Source organism: Lathamus discolor, chromosome 5 (genome assembly GCF_037157495.1).
Source record: "Lathamus discolor isolate bLatDis1 chromosome 5, bLatDis1.hap1, whole genome shotgun sequence".
NCBI lineage: Eukaryota > Metazoa > Chordata > Aves > Psittaciformes > Psittacidae > Lathamus > Lathamus discolor.
In genome coordinates, this window is record NC_088888.1 from 27,679,383 (window position 1) to 27,702,649 (window position 23,267).

A 23,267-nucleotide genomic window follows, 5' to 3' on the forward strand; every position below is an offset into this window, starting at 1 on the left:
GAGGTAAAAGGAGTAACACAGCAGTGAAGGTGTGCAGTGTGAAAGCAGATCTGACTAAGAGTGACTTTGAAGCTACAACATACTTCAGCAAAGATAAGCCCAGAGAAGCCGTAAGGTATTAGAAACAGACGAAGCCAGATAGTTATGTAAAGGTAACTTTGAGGATAAGAAGATTTACTGACCTCAGAAAAGTCACCCAACTGCATCCCAATTGCATGGGGATATATGCTCATAAAAGTATGTGCTCACCAGGGCAGAAACTCTGTTTTGTTAAAGTACTGTATATTTTGGAGTGTTCCCCTTAGATTGCTTTCCAAGCACATATTCCTGACTGAGCAACTTTTCTATGAAAAAGGTAAAGGCAAAAAAAGTGTAAATGCAAAATCTGAATGAAAAGGAGAATGATACATAGCCCTTCAAAGCAGGATACATCTCAATGGGATGTAAAACAACTGCTGTCCTAGAAATCTCAAGGTGTTTCAAACAGAAAATGAAAGTGTAACTTGATACATCATAATTTTGGAAGTTTATAGTGTGTGCTCAAAGCAGGATGTGGAGCCAAAGCTATTCCCCACTGCACTTAACGGTATGGGAAGTAAATTGCCTTTCTGTACAGAACCTGTTATTCAGCATCTTGGTTTTTCTCACTAGGCAGTCCATTCAAACTCAAGAAGATTACAAAAACCAATCCTGGCTAAGCAGAGCAATACCCCTAGGCTCCCACCATTCCTTCTGCAGCTTAATTTCCAAGAAATATTGTACTTCTAGCAGCAATAGTATCAACCCCAACTGTAGTGTCAAACTGTTTGCTTACTAGCAAAGATTAGTTGCTCTGTTTCTCCTGCTGCTCCTCACTGTCTGACAACAGGGCTCCTGCTCTGTCTGAGTTGAAAACACAATGCTGACTTCCCCTCTCATTCTCATTTCCTAATGGGATCTGCCGTTGTGGGCAATTATCCATGACTAAACCAACTCCTTCCCATTATTTTTACCTCCTTTCTCCTAGTTTATTTTGGGGTATTTACAGTGCCCATCTTGAGTTCAGTAGTCCAAACAAGAAAGAATCCAAGCCAGAAAACCTAAACACCATTTGCTCATTATGGCACAACACAGATTACATAGGAAGGACCCTGTTGCACTGGAACACATGGAATAGGAAACACTGACAGGCACCACTGAGAAGAAAATCTTCTAAGTCCATCTCACTGTAAAGTAATTCAGGCCATATTCTGTGTTGATTTATATGCAATCCAGCAGTTAATCTATAGAAAGTACAAGGACACTTGAGGCTCGAAATCACTGCTTACTGTACGCAGGAATAAAGCAACCCTTGTTGGTAATCTCCTGTCCATACCTATATTAGTTAAATTGTTTCTGTACCGTTATAAGGAACATGCTGAAATACAGCCTACTTCTAATTTTTTTCTCCCCACCCAGTTAATTTCTTAACCTTGCTTCCCGAATTCCTGTCTCACTTTGAAAGGAGCTTTTCAGGGCAGTTTAGAGATGGTGAATGAGCACTGCTGAAACCAGATCAGGAACCGGCCCTCCTGCAGTATGGCAAGTTGACAAATAATCTGAGAGATACTTCAGGAAAGATGCACACATCACAGGGGGATGAGGTTTCAGCACCCATGATCCCTAGAAAAAAGTGACCAGAGTCTCATCTAAATATTTATCTCACTTTGGGCTGGATTTTGGTTTAACAGGTATTTGTCAGCATTATGGCATTATTTAAGGAGCTGGTTATTGCTACTACAGTACTGCACTAAATAGCTACACCAGTCACTTGTCCAGCAAAGGCAGAGGCTAGAGAAGGAAGTGAAGGGGGAAGGAAGGGACACTTCAGCCAAAGCATTAGCTCCCAACAGGACAGTGGTGGAGGCATTCCAGTGAGCTAATTCTGTGGCAGTGTCAGGAGCAGGTTTTATTTACACCCAGCCTAATGGTGTGCAATTCAGTCATGCATGTTACATGGAGCCTTCACAGTGCACAATAGCCTGCTGCCACTTCCTCTATTAAATCATTCCTATGTTCATGTGGCTGAAAGCTCTGTGCTGGCATGCAGTAGTCAAGCGTGTAAAAAATGATTACCCTGATCCCTTTCAACATAGATTTGCTGCATGAAATGGCCTGGCTTTGACCTGGGAAAATCAATGCTGTTGTTTTAATGAACAACAAAAAAATTGGAGCTGAAGCCCACACTTCCCCTCCCTCTGCTCCCCCCAGGGTTGTCCAGCCAGCAGTCACATGCATTAAGTGGTCACCTGCATGCACACAGCTTTTTCCTGTATAATTCTAAACATCCTTTGTCATGGTAAAGCTATAATGCAGGGTATCAATTAGCTACCATAACTTGTAAGCAAGTTAAAGTAGAAATGCTGGAAATGCTCTATGGCTTTGTGATATGAAGGGCAATTTTAAGTTCCCCACACTGTGCCTTAGGCAGTCTAAACATAAAGCAAATTCCTTTTCACTTGGATTCAACAAGAAAGCTCAGACTCTTTTATTGTTGTTTTGTTTCATCATTATGATTTTGGCCACGTTTCAAAATGGGATGCTTTGCAATATTGGTTGGAGATGGACTTTCATAATTTACAGCCCACAGATTCAGCCTCTGAGTTTTTCTGCTGCTTTCATAGGCAGGCCTAAGTGCTTCCAGAGAGTGAATGTGTTTGAATATAGATTTTTCAGGGCTTTCCAGGGAACTCTACTTCTCCATTTTTAAAACCATCTCATCAGTGAAACTCAGAGCACACAAGGAAGAGAGAAAAATGTACTCTAATTGTGGGTAATTATTGTCATGTCTTAATAGTCTGTCTTTTTATTAAAGTGTTTAAAATCATGTAGCAATTTACTCTGCTTTGATGGTGAAAATCAGTACTGAGAAAGAGCTGCAAGGTGTCATGAAACTTTACTGCAAAGGCCATCAAATGCTGCAGCAGGAATCTTTAATTGTTTATAGACAGACAGGTTCCCCATACAAAAAATACTACAGCATGTGCCCAAACACACATGTGTACACCAGTACTACCCTGGCCTGAAAAAAGCAGGCTCCCTCAATTGCTGAGATACATAACTCCAACTCAGGGCATAATGATAATGTTCAGGAAGGCTGAACAGGCCCAGGCTGAGACAACTTCGAAGCACTTTACAGGTAAGGACTTTCTCCCCTAAACCTCACCTCTTTGACTGTCTTCCTTCCCACATCTTCCTCTCCTGCCCAAGTCCTGGGTCTCTGCCCCAGTGAGTGGGTCTGTGCACACAGTCAACAGACAGTAGTCCTCACTGGTCAGTGCATTACAACTGCTGCACACTGGCTGCTTCCCCAAGCCTGCTTAGGCCACAGAGCACTGCCCTGAGTGTTTCACCTACTGGCACTGGCCCCAGCACTGACAAAAGCTCCAGCCTCAGACTCAGCTCTGAAAAAGTCAACTAGAGAAATCAAAGGAGCCGCACTACTCAGCAGACTTCTATCTTGGAAGACCACTGCAAGCAGTGATAGACTGCAGCCCTTAGGTCTAACTCTATGCCATATGGCAGAGGGACTCTCTTTGGCACCCATCCCTAGTCCCACATGGAACAGGAAAGGAAACAGACTCAGGAAGATCTCTGTAGTCTCCATGAAAGCCCTAGTCTATAATTAATGCTCTCAAGAGCCCCTCCTGTTCTACTGTCCCCAGAGAAGCTCTCCTTACAGGCAGCTCTGAAACACTGTAAGGGACAGGAACCAATGAATAACATCTATAAGAGAGGGTGGTAAAAGGCATTAAAAAGGCATAAATAAGTGCACATTACATGAGAATGCTAACAGGACCTGGCTGTACTGGGTAAACCTCATTAGAGCCTGGGCTTTTGGTTTGCTGTTAGCTCATAGGAGGCAGAACCTGGAGGTAGCATCAAAGCTGCATCTCTTGAAATCATCTAGTAAAGTTTTGCATTGAGAAATATTTTAATGTCCAAATACATCCAAACTAAACTGGGGAAAAGATGCCAAAAACCAAAGCAAAAAGGAAAAAGCAGGTGAGTATCACTTCTGATCTATGGACCCTGCTGCTACTTTTTCTTCACAACACCACTATCTAATTTTATGAGCTGGTAACCAGAGGACATAGAAATTGCACAAGTTGCCCAAGGTGATACAGAGAACCAGCAGCATACCAGAGAATATAACATAGATCTCACAAGTCCTAATCTGCCATCCTGACTGCCTCCCTCTCATACCTGCTGTGCTCCCGGGATACAAATATGGCTTGAGTAAAATGGAGTTTAACCAGAATGCATTTCCTTATCACATAGAGGAGTATGCATTATAAAAGCACCCTTATCATTGCCTTTCCATGGAGCAGCAATGGGCCACTGCACTTGAAATTGCTGAGGAATTAAAAAATAAGATAAAACTGTGCTAGTGATGACTGTACAAACTATGCCCTAACACTTCAGTGACTTGCTCAAAACAGCATTGCCTACCCAAGAGAGAGGAGACTAGAGCCAGAGCCAGAAATAAGGTTGAGATGCTGTTTCTTACAGGGGAAAGGGTAATGGAGTGAACAAAGAAATCAGAGAAAACACAGTTGAACAAATGTTTGTGGGGAGAGAGGGAAGAAGGGCCTGACTCAAAAAGAAAATAACAAATGAAACTCTCTTTGCTGCTCAGGAAGGGCAGGTAAGGATGCGTGGCCAAGTCAGTTGGGGTTGAATCAAGGGTGCCTGTAATTTAACCCTGGATCTGGCTCTCAGTTGTAGGCACTGGGCATGCCAGTAAAGTTCTCTGCCTTAATTTCTCCACCTGTAAAGTAGGTTCTGGAATAATACTTACATCACAGGGTGGATTAAAGAGCAGCTGTACAAAGCTTTGAAATGCACATCCATAGCTCAGAGCTAAATAGCTCTGTTTCTGCCACAAGCAGTCACTCTGGGGCAATATACACTGACAGGATATTATAGGAACAATGCTAAATGCTAGAAAAATTGGAATGTTTATTAAATGGAGAGCTTAACTTCAGGGGAAAGGCTTATGTGCTTCATGATGTAAACACATGATTTTTCAACAGGTACCAGAATGCAAGAGGCAAAATTTATTATTTGTTTTTACTTTTTTTGTTTGTTTTGGTTTTTTTGGTTTTTTTTTTTTTTGTTTTATTTTAATTTTGTACACACACTACTGGGCTGTCTGTGAACCGTACAGGTACCTAGGCAGAACCCAAAATTTAACCTAAAGCTAACACTCACTGAAGGATATGTACTAGCATTATCTTTCAAAAGCTGTCACTGTGGGTCTGATTCTTCATGTATGACATCCAGGGCAGAAGCACCTACACATACAAATAACACGCTTAAGAGCACTGAAAGACAAGATCTTAATCTCAAGAAAAAAATGATGTCTCTCCAATGTGTCAGAACTTCAAAAGTAATTGTGAGATCTGCTGGTGATTCTCTTAAAGACTCTTTATAACTTCTCTTAGAGGGGCCTTCGGCTGATTCATGTTGATCGTGTCTGACAGCTAGCATTTCTGTTAATAATAATCATAAATAAAGTGGACAAGGTTGCTTGACCTGAAATGAGCATATCTATAGTGCCATATCCATTACAGCACAGTGGATCTGTGGCCGCAAATCAGGAAAGGTCCAATGCTCTTGACACTATGTATTAAAATAATATCTGTCTTTTAGGAGCTCAGAACCTTTGTCTGCTTTTTCATTAAAAAGTGTTCCTTAAGAGAGAACATTCGCACTAGAACAGACCTATAGAAAGGAGATGCTACAGAGGATAAAAGATTGCAAAACTCTGCAATTCTTTTTGTTTATTATGCAATAAAAATACATTTGAGAACAGCTCTATTCTCCCTTATATCTCAGCTCCTCCTTCATGTCCTCCTGCATTGAAGTCATAATCCTGGGTTTATGCCATCATAAATCTGCTGACATGTGAAAAATTATACTATTATCAAACACATCAAAACAGAATTATGATTTCACTGCTGCAGGACCAAATGCAAACAGGAGCTGGGTTCTAAGAAAGTGAAGCCTTATTAATTTCTGGGCAGTGGTTTCCTGCTTGAAATATGGAAGGTGGTAAAGATTTCTTTTTGGGTTTTTTTTTCATTTGCATAAACCCCCTGGTTGTACTTATACACAAATACAAGTCACTCAAAACAATACAGGAATTATTTGCTGATCCAGGAATCACTTTCAAAAGTAAAGTATCAGAGATTATATACTCAGAATGTCTCCACATCAGGTGACTGGCTGAATTAAGACAGAAGCTTTGTAAATTGTTTTGTGGAAGGTCAACATGCCAGGCTATGATGAGCCCACTGGGGCATCATAGCTTGGCCCATGGACACACACTTGGCATGTCCATGTCACGGACATGGTCTTGGCATGGACACAGGCCCTCCACTGAAACCCCTACACTCTAGAGATTACAGGTAGATATCTGCAACACTGATGACCAAGAAGAGAGGAAGTAACCCACACAAGAAATTAGAATAAAGACATTATACTATTGGCCAGCCAAAAAACCTGTATTTGGTGAAAAAGACAGGTCAGATATTATACAGCAGCAAAAAAAGCAGCAAGCTTAGACTCCCCATGTTTCCCACTATGGAAAGGTTCCTGATCGCCTCCTCATTCATTGTCTTTGCATACCTGCAGAGCACAACAAACCAATGTCACTATTCTGCCAGGTAGGCTCAAGGCTAGCCAGACCATGGAAAAGCCTCTTCTCTCCAGGTGTGTCTTCCAGACTGCTACAAAAGCAACCTGAAATCTGAGCCTCAAACAGTTCTCTCTTCGTAAATCCCTGTTCATGGCCATTGACACAATGTTCAGGCCGGCACAGGGGCTATCAAAAGCCAAAATTCTGAGCCAAAATATAATTCTGGTATAAAGTACAACACTGATATGAAGCTCTCCTGTCATTACAACACAGAGAAAATGCTTTTCTCCTTCATATATCCAGCCTTGTCCAACCTTCAATGTGTTATCAAAGCACAGAAAAGTGAAACGAAACAACTAGTTTTGTGAGCATCAGAGTAAACAAATCCTCATCTTCTACTGCTTGGGATGAACTCTGGAGTTTAAAGAATCTCTGCCTGAAGCTTTTCCCAGAGTATTTTTTTAAAGTATCTCCCCTAGAGAAGGGGGGATATTCTCTAGTGTCTAATGAGGATAAATCTAGATTGCCATTTCTTCTCTGTTGCTCACCTGCACAGCTGCCTGTTTTCACAGAACTTGATAATTTTTTGCATCAAAATATCCCATGGAAAAAGTCCATATTATATGGGCAGCTTCTTCACAAGACACAATCCATTTGTCAGTACACACACACAAATGTCATCTCTGTGGACAGCTTTGTCTTCCTTTTCCACAACATAAAAATCATCTATTTTCTTGCAAGTTACCATTTAAAAGTTTATATTTGAAAGGAGCTATTAGAGGAATAGCTCCTTAGAAAGAGGAAAATCAATTACCATGTAAACTGAAGGGATAGGATGCAAAGTTAACTTAAGAAAGACTATGTCATCACTTGGTCTGTGTTTGCACCATGTAGAGTGATCACTTTCAGATGCATCCTCTGAACAGGTACAATCAGACATGCACTTATGCATATGGTTTTAATAGCAGTATCTATTGTATTCACATCTGTGCTGCACATGTTCTTTCTGCTACCACAGTCAAGAACATAAAGAAAGGGACAGCTACTCATTAGTTCATTCACTGCAATTGAATCCCAGAGCTGAGTATCCCAGCAAGTGGAATGGCTGGTGGGTTAGGAACTCTATGAGAATAACACATTTCAGACATCCAGCACTACTGTAGGATAAGCAGTCACTGATATTTCACATACCTGTGCACACCAGTTTCAATGCCAACGTCCTTTTTTTTTATTTCTCAAGTGTAGGTTAGGCAAGACTTACACTTCAGACTGGAAAAACAGCGCCCAGGAAAGAGGTGCGGTCACCAGCTGATAACTGCTCCCCATCCCTGTTCTACAATTTTCTGAAACTTGTTCAGGTGGGAAGATGCAATAGTTGCAACTGCACAGACTCTTGATATGACCCATGAGGCTCTTGCAATTTAAATAAAGTCCTGATGTAGTGTGAAAGCTACTGGGGATTATATCTGAACAATGATGAAGTCTTTCTGATCACTAAAAAAGTTTCAGATTTGCAAGTGCTGCAGTGCAGTAGTTCCCATATATTATTATTAATGGAATTTATTATTTGTTATCAATAAATTACTAGGAAAAGAAGGAGTCTCAACTCAAAAGTTAAAAACCAAGAGTCTCAGAGGCAGGATGACATTTATCAAGGGCATGGGCACAACTTTATTCCATCTTCTAGGTGGGAAGAAGGAATTCTGCGGTGGTGTCAGCTGTTCGGTATCGTGTACTTTTGGGCACCCAAAACCCGCAAGGAGCAGAAGTGGTCTCACAACAGATACTGCTACTCAGCAAGACTGGTACTGTGCTGGAGAAACACATTAGAATGTGGTTGCCATTGGCAATACTAACCAGTTTTAGGGATAAACGTTCTTCTGTTCATGTGAAATAAACCTAAATGAAATGGGTGAGGGAGAGATTCCACTGCAAAGGCAATGCAACCACATAGGATTTGTGCAGGTTGCAAAATGAAGATACTCAAAGCCTAGGACACTTACCCTAGCCTTTGAAAAGTGATATAGCTGGTACTGAATTAGCTCACCTTTAGGGCTAACCTCCCCGCCATGTACTAGTTATCTGCTTTGGTCTGCATCCCTCTTTCATACCACTACAAGCTTACCTGCATTTGATCGTTTCTTTGGATTTTTGAGGCTCCGGCACCTGCCACTCATGGAGCTGCTGTTCTCACTCATGGAGTCTTGTGCTGAAGAGCCACTCCCCGTTGCCTCACTGTCCCTCATCATGCTCTCATAGCCACTGCTCCCCCCGCTGTGATAGAAGAGGGCTGTTTTCCCCATGGCAGGGGGCAGCTCCCCGCTCAGGACACTGCTGTTGTCACTTCCGTGGCCACTGCTGCAGCGGTGAGGCTTCCGAGGAGGGGTGATCTTGCTGTAAGGTGAAGGCAGCATGTGAACAGCTGGCTTCTCATCTCCAGGAAGGCCTCCACGCTCATCCGCCTCTGGGCTTCCCCGCAGTTGTAAGCCTCTGGCACTGGCACTCCCTTGGAGCAGCTCTGAAATCCGCCCGTTGACAGCCCGAAGGGGCAATTTAGAAGCGAGGCTGGAGCCCCGGTTTCTGCTGAGGGACTGCATTGACCAGGACATGTTCTTCCCACTTGGAGGCAAACTGGAGCTCTGCCCTACGGACTGAGGGAGTGACTTGGTTGAGAAGCTGAGAGTTTTGGTGGCAGAGGCAGATAGGCTGCGGGCCTTAGGACTTGCCAGCAGGAGCTTGCTGACGGCAGAGATCTTGGACTGGCTGGCCTTTGGAGAGGCCCCTGCCGACTGGGAGAGGCCCGAGTTGGTGGGTGAGGACATGACGCTACGGCTGAGGCTCCTCCCGGTGCGAGGCATGGTGGTGTCTTTCCCAGGGCTCATTTTAGAGCTCACAGAGGACAGGCTTTCTGCTCTTTCCAGTGACAAACACTCATAGTGGCTTCCTGTGGACCTCCCAAGGGAGTTGGTCCTGCTGGCGAGCTGCTCCAGTTTGGCACTGAAGAGCTTGCTGCTGCTGTTGCCACAGCTGCTGTCGATACCAGGGCCTTTCTGTTTGGCATTCAGCTCCTCAGGGAAGCTAGCCAGGAAGGACCCAGGCTGGCTGGAGGGACTGCTTGTGGTGCTGCTGGCTGCGCTGTGCTGGGGGCTGGCTCTGTTCTTCTGATCCAAGCTTGACTTTCTGACTGGTGGCAAAGGAGGGGTCCCTTTGGGACGAGTGAGAACACAGTGTTTGGGAGAGGCCATCTTCCTGTCAAGGCTAGCCTTAGAAAACTGGGGGAGGGCAGAAGAGCCACCTCCACTGCTGTCAGTAGCGGTAGGATGAAGGTGACTGTCAGGCTCCTCCAGCTTGCTTGCCTTCAGGAGCCCTCGAGGGAGGCTACCGTTCTTCAAGCTGTCACTGGAATGAACAGGGCTTTGGGTTGCTGAGCCAGATGCTGCCACCTCACACCCATCCACAATCCTCTTTAGACTGTCAGATCCTGGGGAGACAGAGGTGTCCCCACTGCTGCTGCTAAACCTGTCCACTGAGGACTGCTTTGTGCTGTGCTCAGCCTTGACTGAAACTGTGGCCGTGTCAGGCCTTGGCCCATCACTGCTCCCAGAGCAGTCCTTCTTTACATCGTCTTCTCTCTTCAACCAAGGATCTTCAAATTTGATATCCTTCTTAGCACTGGATTCTCTCCTGTCATGGGATTGAGCAACCTTTGAGTCTGCAGTTACTGCTGGAACAGCGTCATCAATGTCTTGTGCTTTGAAGGGATTAACAGCAATACATGGATACACAGTAATGTTTGTCTTCATGGGGATGTAGCCTTCACAGCTGCTGAGGCTTGCAGTATTTTTGATTGTGACAGTAGTTTTCCCTAGAGCTGATATTTTACAGCCTTTGATGGGTGGCACTTTGCCGAAAGCTTCCTCCCCCATTTCTGACAGTATAAGCACATTGTCAGTCACAGGCTTCTGTTTGTCACTTAAACAAATCATGCTGGCACTTTGTATGGTGCTCGCAAACTCAGAGACAGGTGGTTCTGCCATTGCTTCCCCGTGTCCGTAGCATGCCTGGGCTATGAAGCTGTGGCATGACTGCTCACCATCGCTCCCTGTGCTCATTTCACTCAACCATGAGCTGATAGATGAACGTCTGCTGCCATCATCCTGGGGTTTATCATCCAGGCCCAACTTTGGAAGTGGAAGGAACTGTGTGATACTGACTTCAGACACAGGAGCTGCACTGGAGTAACATTCAAGATCTTCAGATATGCTGCTGATAATACTGACTGGCCTAGATCCAGAGGCCAAAGCTTGCACAGAGCAGTCACTATTAAAACTGATGATACTGGTTGGGCGCCCATTGTCAAGGACCCCACTAATGGTTAGCTCTTCTACAAGGGTGAACACCAGCTCATCCTCTCCATTCAGCTCTAACGGCTGCTGCACAGTCACCATGGTGGTGCTCAGAATCTCCTTCTTGGATTCCGTAGAAATGCTTTGATGCTGATCTTCATCAAGAACGGTCTCTTCAAAATCCCCATTGCTGGAGGACACTGACTTCTTCATGATCTGAGGGCTCATGCCTACAGGTGGGGTCCGGATTTCTGACTGCAATAAAGATTCATTAGATGTCATTCCAGTATGCTTACTCAGAGGAGCTGGTGGGGGAGTGGAGCTGGGCAGAACTCCTTTCTGTGTATAGACCTTGCACCTCTGGGAAGGTGAAGTTGGTGGCTTGTACTCAGATGTCTTTGAGAGGCTTGCAATGCCAAGCCGGGGCGAACCCATTGGCCGAGGTTTGCCTTCCACAAATCCACAGGTGTTGAGACCTTCTCTGCTGCTCTGCAAGCTGGTGCTGTGTGCTAACTGACAAGAGCTAAGCTCTTTACTAGAGCTGCCTGTTACACTCCTGGGAGAAGAAGGAGTTGAAACATTAGTAAGAGCTCCAGAAGGAACAGGGGAGTGATTTCTCTTAGTTCTGCTGGGTGTTGCATTTATATTTTCCTTGGCTACTCTATCAGGATACTGATATTCTGGCATCGAATCTTCCTTATCTGGTTCTGGTAAGTGGCTAAGCTCTGCCAGCTGGCTTGAGACAGAGCACTTTGACTTCTGGTCTGAGCTAAATTGAGCAGGCATCTCTTCAAAGGGAAATTTGTTGGTCTCTTCACTGCCATCTATGCAATCCAGCCTCTCCTGGAGCTCTGCAAAGGTATTGCACTTCAGGCAGTCTCTTTCAGATGTGCTGGGCCCTGATTCACTAACTTCTTCCAACCTGCCCTCGTTTTTTGTCTTTTGCAGAGCAGGGACTATGGGAACAAATTCAGGGGGACCCTCATTATCTGTCAGTTCCTTATCAGAAAGGGCAGTGCCATTGGGGCCAACGTAAATCACTGTGTCACATGACTGCTCACTGCTGGAAGAATAATCAGGATCACTTGATAAATGCAAAATAGGAAAGTCTGGGTCAACAGTGTTTCTAGAATGGAAAGGCCTCAGCTGGGTTGGCCTCCGCATCCTGCCCTCCTCGCAGGAGCTCTCTCCTCCCGAAGAACTCGAAGTGTACTGCAATGAGAGAGAGAGAGAGAGACCACGACATTTCAGCACTGCAAACAGCTCTTTGCACAAAGCACATACACAAAAAGGTCAGAGTCACATCTAAACTGGGAAATTAAACTAAGGCACAGAACTCTGAGGTTTCTTATCTATAGTCCTACAGAAAACACACAACAGTGTTCAGTAGAGAACCCAATGCCCCAACTCTGTGTCCCACTCAAAATCATGAGACTTCAAAAAAAAAAAAAAAAAAAGTACTGAACAAATGGATTTGAATCTCTCCCTTAATTGAGCCCAGCCAAAGAAATCAGATATTTGGCAAAGGCTTTGCTGATTTGGGGGGTGTGTGTGTGTGTGCTATGTGAAGAGGAAAGAGAAAACTCATTACAGAAGGCACAGAAAATAAAGGAAATCCCCATTTGATTATGCTACCAGTGTACAGAATTGTATAACATGCACTCAGAGGTCTCTGGAGACTGCTGTGATGGTGTGTTGACTGAATCCCTTCCCTTGCCTCTCTTCAAAACAGTGACAAAAAAGATTTTGTCAATGCATAGGCACTCGTGCCCAATTCACACCATAAACTGTACAGAAGGAACCAAAACTCTAAAACATGAAAGTGGATACAGCCCATCCTCACTCCAATTCTTGGAAAATCTATATTTAGAAGCAGTGGGAATGACAGGATCATCAGTACTGGCAATGGACACACTGCTTTGCATTTATTTTGCAGGAGATCTTTCTGAGAAGCACACAGAATCTAATTCTTAATGAATCCCAATTTTATTTAACTTTACAGCAGTCTCACTCATTATTTCATTAGCACTAAAAGCATAACTGAAAACAAATTCTCTCTGACAGCTATATCATTAAATAAGGCCAGCTTACAAACCTGCTATAGCAGATGTCTGAACACATTCCTCTGTATCTGAAGCTGAAGCACTTACGCCTCCTAGTCTTTGCTATATGCTCTAAACCACTTGCCTAGGACAAGATACATACAACCCACACGCTTTGGAATCAATTACTGATTTTGTTACATAGTGCTCTGTTAAGGATCATTCAGGGTCCTTCTTCCTTCCCCCTCCACCATTACAAGAAGGGAGTTATACACTGTCTTACCTTAGTTTTCTTTTTCTTCATCCTGAGGACCCTTGATGCAATCTGGATGGTGGACAGTGTCTCAGCGTAGTTCCCCGCGGCAGCTGAAATGTGAGCTATCATTGTGGTGCGGCAGTTCATGTTCCCCAAGGACTCCCGAAGCAACATGGTGAGCTTGCTGTCTCTGTAAAATAAAATGAATTAAGGCTACATAAGTGAGGAAGGTTTCACTTTGACCACTGTGATGGTGATTTTTTTCTCTTTTCAATGGAATCCTAATTAGTATCCTTCCTTAGGTTTGCATTCTGTTATTTCTGCAGCTGAGCATAAAAAAAAGACCCTAGACTACAATTTAAACACCTTTCCTCTTCCCAGTTCCCCCTTTCTGTCTTCTTCGGTCCTTAGCTCTTCTGTACTGTTACCAATGCCGATACAGAAATGCAGACCAGTGTTGGGAGACTAACTGTGAAGGAGCCACTGCAGCAAATATCTGCTGCCCTTTTCCAGAGCATAGTGTACAGGCAAACTTTGGCCCAGCTCTGAAGGACAAGAGGTAATGAATTAGATTAGAGAACTCAGATTTTTTCTTGCCTTCTGGGGCACTGGGTAACTCAATAATAATAATAGTTAAATCACTGAAATTAATTTTGCTGGTTGTACCAGTGAAATACAAAACAATCAAGCCTTAAAACTTTGCACAGTTGTTCTTTCATATTAGATCTTTTCTTCCACTGAGGCAGAAATCAAATTTTCTGTTCTTGCCATTTACTCTATTGTTCAGCATAGGATACCTTTTGAAATGCTGATGCTTTTCTGTGGGGTTGTCTGTGACTGGACTAAGAATATGAGTTTTAACAGCACAATGATGCATATATCACCTCTGTGGTGATCATCTAATCCTGTAGTCAGAAATGCACCATATGATTTTTAAGGATAGTTTTAGCTACAAGGTATACAGGCCAACTGGAGGGTTAGTTGGGAAATGGCATCCTTTTTGAAGAGAGCCTCTCCTACATCAGAGATTGTGGATGATAGTTACATACGGCTGAAAGCAAAGACAGCAGCAGCCTGGCATTTACCTATTGCTGAAGAAATTTGTTTCACTGTTGTAATGACAACAATACCTTCAGTGGCTGGGGATAAGATTTTTGGTACTCCCCCATCAATATCTAATAAAGACCAATGGCACTTGTTTGCCCTTAGTCATCCACTTATTCTTTCCAGCTCCTGGGAATTCTGCATAAAGCTGCAAGTGCTGGGAACTGAAGCTATGCCCACTGGATGGGACTGATAGATAAGCATAAAATTTCTTGAACCTCTCTTTTTAATTGAGTAAACAACAGCATTTGGGATTCATATTTTGATGCAACTAGCAATAAACCTGAGAAGCTCACAAATTGTGTCGCTCTTGACATTTCTAGTACTTGCAATTTCAGCTAGGCTAGCAACACTGGAAGTAAAACATTTTTTGTTTCAGGATTTCTTCTTCCATCTGCTCCAGTCACATTGAAGGCAACCTGGTGTCTTCGAGACACAAACATCCAGAGAATATACTGAGACAGTCTCACTCATTTCACTTGTGACCTAAGGCTGCTTTGAATCCACAGATCCAGAGTTAATAAGCTGCTGTATCGCAGGTTAGTGGCCCTCCTTTCCATCAAGGAATAATCAACATGTCAAATTTTGTATGTCAGTTATTGCCACCCAATGCAGATTTACACAGAAATTACGAACATCTGCACAGAAATCAATAACGCCTTTCATTTGCTAGTGCTTCTATCATAGCAAAACATGAGATGACAGGGGAAAGGGCAAAAGAATACATTCTGAACATGCTGGTCTCCTGAGAATACATAACCCATGAAGCCAGTATCAGCACACTGCGGCATGGTTCTCTTAGAGGTATATGCATTATGAATATAAAATAATCTCTGCCATCTGACTTGCACTGAAATACCCACTTGCAAGAAGAATGACGATGCAGAGGAAATACCTATCTATAATTCAAATGATCCTCTGAACATATCGATAGGGACTAAAGGGCAGATTTGTTTAGGATTAAAGCCTGAAACCAAGTTGCAAATCAGCCTAGCCAACACTAATTTCTAATTTCAGTTTGCTCATTCAGCACAGTCTGCATCTTGACTACCAACTTCACTTTGCACCCAGACAAAATAACCAGCCTTTGTGTCACTATTTTACACTGAAAAAAAAATAAAGTTGAAGAAATTTGCTAAACAGATTTTTGTCAATTCTGGACATTGCCACAAAACAAGGTCACCTGTTCAAGGTTCACTGATCTCTCACAATAGCACCTACTAACTTCTAAAGGAAAGAAAGAAAATCAAGGAGAACATAATAACACAAAAATGTGTGGCTTAATTTTTAACTCACCCTATCTTCATCAAGTAAAATATTAGTAAAATATTTTGGATGTCTCAATGAAATTTGCTTGACAGAGAGTGTGAGACACAAAGTAGATGCTTTGATCTTCTGAATGCTGACATGGCATTTCCGCTTGAAAGAAAGAAAGGCTCTGAATTGTTTCATTAGGTGATTCATGAACTGGTATTTGCAAAAGCAAAATTTCTTGTGAAAGCAGGTTTTACAAAGAGAAGGTCTGCACTGGAAGAGCTTTGAGAAGGAAGGTCTTTGTTGATCTCCTTGCTGTGCAAACTAAACTAAAACACAGGAAGTTTTGAAGAAACTCACAGAAGCACTGCTGCTCCAAGGTGCATGTTGCTCATTGTGTTAAGCAAAGGCTGCCTTGCAGGTCACAGATTTCTCACAGCAGCATAGTGAAATGCACCAGTGTCTTTATGGAAGATGGGAGATCTTCAGGAATGCTATGGCCCATTTCTATTCTGCTCCAAGAGCAATAAAATTATATGCCAGAGCAGCACAATGGCCCCATTTTATATACCTGTCTTCATTTTAAATGTATCTCTATCCCATCAACAAATGTTTTTATAGTTTCAGAAATTTACTATAACCCATCATGAATATACACAGAGAACAATGAAGATGGGGTCAGAGTACCACACTTCAGATTCCAAAGCCTGCATATCAGTCAATTCTGTAGCTTTTTCAGTACTTAAAAGTTGCCTCATTTTTCTAACTGCATCACGTGGTCTAATAAAATACATTACCCTTACTTGTAAACAATTTCTTGCCCAACTCCTTAGATCATCATAGCTGCAGCAACAGGTGAAATCCTAAAATAAGGTATGCAAAGCTCTATCTTTGGAGAAGTCCAGAGGCAGCAGGCAGGGGGACAGGACACTAAACTCAGATGTCTTTAGGAAGTATGTCAGCAGGTATGGTATAGAGGATCCAGAATGGAAGAACTGTGCAGATATCTAGACAGAAAGTTCCAGTTCATTCCATGGAGTAGCAGCCCTCCACATGGAGAGGAGCTCTCTCTTACCTTCTTATTTCCACCTTCTCAAACTACAGCAGCTACTGAAGGACTTGTAGTGCTATTTTCTGAATCTCTGAATAGCTACCACAAGGAACCCTAGCAGGTATTAAAACTCCACAAAACCGAGATGTGGTGGTGCTGCAGTGAGCAGTGCTCTTTGTGTTTACTCTTCGGAGACTTCACCATGCAAACCGGAATCCATTCAAGTTAGTCCTTTCAGTTGCTCAGTAAGAAGGAAAAACCTACATCTTCATGCTCCTCATATATATCTGTATTTTTCTTCCTCACAAATCATTAATCATACCCAGATTCAAACAAAACAGAATCTTACATTGAAGAATGAAATATTCAAGATCATAGAATGGTTTGGGTTGGAAGGGACCTTAAAGATCGCCTAGCTCCAACCTCCCTGACATGAGCAGGGACACCTTCCACTAGACAGTTTGCTTAAAGCCCTGTCCAACCTGGCCTTGGTCACTGCCAGGGATGGGGCAGCCGCAGCTTTTCTGGGCAACCTGTGCTAGTGCCTCACCACCCTCATAGTGAACCCTCATAGAAGATCATGATATGTTTCATTGGAAATTGCATAAATCCCACTTGCATTAAGTCAAATTCTTTAATTTCATGACTGGATACTACTTTACCAGTAGACCCCTGTCTCAATCACTGCACAGGATAAAGTGTTCACTGAACAAGAAATTATCCAGTCTGTAATTTAATCCTTGCCTTTTAATGTGCAGCCTTGCGCTTTATCAACTGTAGGTCTACAGAAACTCAGCTCTGAATCCAGAATGACAGATTTTTTCCAAGGTTTGTGGGTTGTTTTTTTTTTTTTCCTGTGGTACTCATCAATGCAGTATCTGACGAAGGCCTCTGAGGCAAGGTATATAAATCTCTGATAATACCTGCAGCACTGAAGACTTCACTAAGCATAGGTGTTTGGTGTGAAACACTGATCTTTCAGAGCACTGAGCATTACATAGTCTTTTATATTCAAAGTACAGCTAACTTTGACTTCTCTTGCAGAGAAAACAGGGCAGCTGGTTCTCAATCTGAGTACCCGGAAAACCAGGAACGTATAATTAGTAGCCACCTGAAAACTTTAGGAACACATTGTCAGAAACAATTCTGAAGGCAGTATGAGCTCCCCTCAGAATACCTCTGTTCCCTTCCACAGCTCTCGGTCCCATTTTCCATATGTTTTCAAACTTCTACTACAAACTAGGGAAGAAATTTATGGACAACCTCATTGCTGTATACAGCCCTGATTCATCTCTAAACCAGGAAGCAGGTACTTTAGCTACCCTGAAAAGATAATAACTGAGGAGGGGAAAGAGGGGAAAATCCTGCAAAGACAATACAATATATAGCCCCTGCAGCCAAAGTTTGCTAGGAGAATCCTGATTTTGACATTTCCTGCCCCTACAGTGATTGATTTCACAATCTGAATGCTGTTATATGTATCTCATGTAATTTCGTGTGGATTTGTGTTTACACTTCAATGAGACATCAGCAAGCCTGAAACATTCCTATGTACTAAAAAGCCTCAGCTGCTGAACTAGCTGACTAGCTGGCAGCAACAGCTGGCTGCCACCTTTGGTATGGACTAGTAGAGAAAAAGGACATGACTCAGTTTACCATGAGATTTTGCTAGTATTTGCTGCTTGCAGAAAAACAGTAAGACTCAGGAGCATCACAATCCTTTCCCATGCCATAGGAGAGCTGTGCTCACACGTGCTCGCATCCTTTCTTGCCATGTGCTTTTCTCATCAGACAATCTTGCTGTCCTCTACCAGTGGCTATTCTGGGCTTTCCTCATTCAACTTTCTTACTCATTCTCACAATATGATCCTCACACCTAACATCCTAAACACTTAGCTCCTTGCCTAAACAGCCCAGCAGAGCTCCATTTCATCCTGCTGTGGTCTAACCAGCTACACCAGACTTCGCCAGCCTCCAGTATCACTGCTAGACATTCTCCTAGCACTATTCTCCTCTTTTCTCATCTCTTGTTCCCACTAATGTCCTCCACTGTCACTGCCCGACCTCCAACGTCCCTCTCCCCACTCGAGTCCCCCCAGCTGCTCACTGATACCCAGCAGAGGAATGCCATAACCCTGCCGTAATTTGGCATGGCTGGCTGCATCATGATGCCTATATGAGGGTGCAGACCAGGGTGAAGGGACATAGCATGGGCAGTGCCTTCCTCTGTCAGATCCCTCAGCTTTGTGAGAATCTCTGCAAGCAATGTGTGTGAAGTGAACTACACAGAAAGAGATAAATGGCAATTGTTTTTGTTTATGGCTGCAAAATAGAATTCACGAATAGAAAAGGAAGCAATAAGAATGCATATTATGCTCAGAAATTTGTAGGAGTTTTCATTGCCCAGCATCTCATTCTCTATATGGGAGAGGCAAACACATGACTGTTCCACAAAAGGAGGGAATACTAGACAGGAAGATCCAGCTAAAGTCTGGGAATAATGATTTTTCTGTGCAATTATTCAGCTAATACTATTATATGCTTTGTTTTGAGGTCCCCCCACCTTAATAACAAATATTTTCTTTATCTTCCCTGTCTTCTCACCCCCCTGCTACGAGGATTTTGGTTATTCTGTGACAACAGCAGCACCATCAGGAATAGAAATAATAACATTCCACAAGGGATACAATACAATATTATAACTAAGCTTTAGGACATGCAAGGGTGTGTGTTTGTGCTCTCTATTAATCATATACCTTACTGTCTTCCTAGGCACTTGGCCAAAAGGAGAAAGTTGTCAACTCCCTCAAGGTGTTATTGTTACAGGATCAGATTATGCATGCCCTCAGGTGTCTTGTAATCTAATTATTTATAAAGTTATGTCAAAGGAAAAATCTCAGTAACTACAGCAGTTATTTTTGATCCTGAAGTCTTGACTCTTCTCCCTTGTGCTGATGATCTGCTTTATTCATAGTTATAAATGCTTGCATAACAAGGGAACCATATAAATACTCCATTTGGTTTTGGCTTTTATTGCATGGAAATAGTCTCTACAGAGGCAGCTTATAGCTTAAAAGGCACAAACCCAACAGTGGATGTTACAGGTGTGCAACAGCTGAGTTCATGATGAACCAGTATAGCTTGCTTAGCTATTTCTCTCCTTTTTGTTGAGAATTTCAGTAGAGGGAGAGAGGAAATGGGAGCAATGTGTGTAGACACAGCTAAAATGAGGCCAGGTGGAGTGATAAAGCCCTCAGTGGTTCAGCCATGTAAGCCTGGCTTTGTTTGCAGAAAAAGCGAGGCAGTTGAAGAAAGATGGGTAACATGTTGGACCTTTAACCCAGGGAATCCTTCACCTGGTGAAATGAGGCACTGGGGAAATAATGAACTCATTCCAGGTGGAAGCTGACTAGCCTTAAAGGGAAAATTAAGCAAAGTGTAAATCTCCACCACCACTGCAGTTAGTTATCTTGTATGAAGCATACCAACACAACCCAGAAAGCTGTGCTCACTGTACAGCGGAAGGGGAAGCCAGCTGAAAGGACTGCACTGAGGGGATACTGTGCTCAGGTTCATGTAATGGCAAAATCGCATCCACATCTGGAAAGGGTGTGACACTGCAGCAGTCAAGAGCAGGAGAAAAGTGGTGTTGCAGCCAACTATGGGATAATAAGAACTTAAATTATAGTATTACGAAATGCATATAAAATGTAGAGGGGGATCCCTAAAATTCTTATCTTTTAAGAGCCTGGGTGCAAATCTCATACTGCAGAACAAGCCTTATGTTTGTGACAACACGAGCATGTGGCAGATGAACAAAATAGCATCTTTTGTTTCTTTTCAGCAAAGACAGAAAAAAAAAATTAATGCCAGAAGGAGTCTCAATAGCTGCAGCTACTCTGATTCCTTGAAACAGACTGAACAGCACACCATAAAAGGGCTCATTCAAGAGTTATAGCTTTAGCACAAAAATTGCTCCCAAAGCTGATGAAACTTAAACAGTCTACAAAACAGTCAAGGAGGACCCTGTTGTCCAAAAATGACATAGAAGTGTCCCACTCTTTGAAGGTCCCACTGAATGATGTCAGCAACTCAAGCTTATCCATAATATACCTTACAATAATAATACCTTCCAGTATCTTCCAATATCTTACAGTATCTTACATAATATCTTCCAATAAAGCAGTCACATAACAGCTTCACTTTTACCTATGTATTAAAGAGCACATGGAAATATCAAGCTAAAGACATAAACTGTTATTTACAGGTCAGCGTGTTACCTCAATGATTGCTCAGAAATCTAGACGTACTTGAAAGTCACAGAAAGTGTGTTGGGGTGGGAGGGAGGAGGCGGTTGGGAGCACAGCTCTGCTGGAGACCAGTGATGGTTACAGAGAGAGGACTGCACTAAAAATGGACAAAATGATCTCCCTCCCATCTGTACTCCAACCCTCAGCACAGAGCCAAACATCATTCACAAGCAAGAATTAAAGCCACACAAACAAAGCTAATCAAAGATAATAAAAAAGGAAAAGGATCCTAGTGGTCTGTCTCATTAAAGTGCCAGCTCCTAATAAATTCTAGCTGAAAAACAGAAGCTCAATTAATCCAGGGAGCTAATTAGGCTCAGCAACTTTATGTTGGATTTAGAGCTCGATTCCCCAAACCAGCAATGCCACTGGTTAAGAAAATGTGTGCAATAAATCCTGCGATTTATAGGACCAAAAAAAATATCCCATAGTTAAACCAGTTAAAAATTCTCACTAATGATCCAGATTTAAAATAATTTAAGGACTTCTGCATGTGGCCAGGCTCTGTACTAACTTCTACCAAGGTACACTCACAGAGGGATGTAAAAAGCCTTCCCTCCCCACCCTGCCCCTCCTTTTTTGGCTCACTTACTTGGAAGCATTACAGCAACCACAAGTTTGGCTCAACTTATCTCTACAAAGCCATTTGGTTGCTTTATATGAGTAGGCAACAGTCATATCTGCCATGGAAGAGCAACTGGAGCAGCTTAGGAGTTTGCTTGCCGTTTCCTTCAGCCTGCCTGCATCCTGAAAACACAGCAGGAGCACTGGGAAGAGAAAGGGTGGAGTGTGGCTAGCCAGTGCCTATGCCCATAGAGCAGCAATAGGAGAAAACACACAAGAAAGAAGCATGAGGAAACATCCCCTGCCAATCTGCTGAGGACACATTCTGGAAACCACCTTCACACCAGGTAAGAGTACAGAAAGAGGCACCCAGCAGGGGCATTTCCAGCACCCCTCCATCAGCAGGAAAAGCAGGATCCACTGCCTTTGTTCAGTGTCTTTGCTTGCGGCACTGCTGCCCCAAGCTCCTTCCACCTTCACAGGGTCAAGCAGTAGGTTGATTAAAGCAAGGCTCTCCACTCTGCATTCAAGAGGCTAAGCAATGGGACTGGTTTTTAGAAGGCCTCAGCTCCGTGCAGCTCAGCTGCTGCTAGTGTCTTTGGCTATAAAGCCACCACCAGTGACAGCGCATACAGAGAAGCAGGGAAGTGGCCACCTTAACTCCCCTTTCAGTGCAAGCAAGCATGTACCTACCAGACCGGCACAACTTTTGCATTACCCACACAGCTAGGTGACCCTTTCAGTGGCCACACTGAATACACCACGGCAATTTGGAGTGGGACAGAAAGGCTATTCACTGCTCCACCAAGCATTCCCACACTGCTCAGACAGAGGCAGCCGGCCTGGTGCACACAGTGGCACCTGTGAGCCTGGGCAGCGAGCAACAGCACTTTGTCCTTTGCTTGCAAGCAGTGTTCGATTCACAGGTACTGAGAGTGAAATGCCAGGATTATTTTCTCAAATGAAAATTAACTTCAAATGTTTGCAATTGATCTATGAATATTCATGATCTTTTGGGAGGATTTCATAATTACTTCATTCTGGTTAGGCTCATATGATCTGCAGTAGCGACAGCAGTAGTTTACAGTCCTTCATCAAGATGCCAACAGTTTGGCAGCATGACCTTCCCAGTTTCCTGTGCTGGAGAGCAGCTCTAGTTATCCTAATTGCAATCCCAAATGGAGTGGTACCTGAAAATAAATTGACTGCTGTTCAGTTTTAGAAACCACTCCACTTGGCATTGCTACAAGCATAAATAGATGACATCTCCAGAAAACTGGAAAGGTCACTCAGCAAAACACTTCTCATTCTGATAACTAAGGTTTTATGTGCCAACCTCCTAAAGCCTTCAGCCCACAGCATTACAGCAGAGGGTAGTGAAAGTATTCACACTCCTATGTGGAATAGAAGAAAAAGGGAAAGAGAAGGCAGATTTTGGCTGTCATTAATATTATGAAAATGATACAATTCATCTATGCTGCTCACTAGATGTATTCCCAAAGAAAATTAGTTTTAAGAGTTCATATTGCCTATGCACCTGTGCACAAGCTTGCCTCCTCACCTCCAGCAATAAACTTCTAGACTGTTGGCTAATTTGAAGAAACTTTGCAAAAATAATATGAAAGCCTCAAAGATAGTAAGTCTCTATAAATGCTGTGAGAATTGATAGCTGGGTGGAT

At 43.0% G+C, this 23,267-nt stretch overlaps 1 protein-coding gene and 1 long non-coding RNA gene across 4 annotated transcripts in view; one reads left to right on the top strand and one right to left on the bottom strand.

Moving 5' to 3' along the window:
• Nucleotides 1–15,549, top strand: part of LOC136014949 (uncharacterized) — a 30,204-nt gene extending 14,655 nt beyond the window's left edge. Inside the window, exons 2-5 of one of the 3 annotated variants that reach the window (XR_010613005.1) lie at nt 7,907–8,019; nt 8,349–8,466; nt 13,360–13,480; nt 14,789–15,549. This is a non-coding gene — a long non-coding RNA (uncharacterized LOC136014949). The remainder of the gene's footprint in view (nt 1–7,906; nt 8,020–8,348; nt 8,467–13,359; nt 13,481–14,788) is intronic. The other 2 variants (XR_010613004.1, XR_010613006.1) reach the window with 2 other exon arrangements.
• Nucleotides 1–23,267, bottom strand: part of KIF26B (kinesin family member 26B) — a 295,717-nt gene that overhangs the window by 8,581 nt on the left and 263,869 nt on the right. The window contains exons 11-12 of the mRNA XM_065680140.1: nt 13,333–13,495; nt 8,787–12,219 (exon numbers count right to left, since the gene is read on the bottom strand). Of these exons, the coding sequence (XP_065536212.1) occupies nt 8,787–12,219; nt 13,333–13,495 (3,596 nt within the window). The remainder of the gene's footprint in view (nt 1–8,786; nt 12,220–13,332; nt 13,496–23,267) is intronic.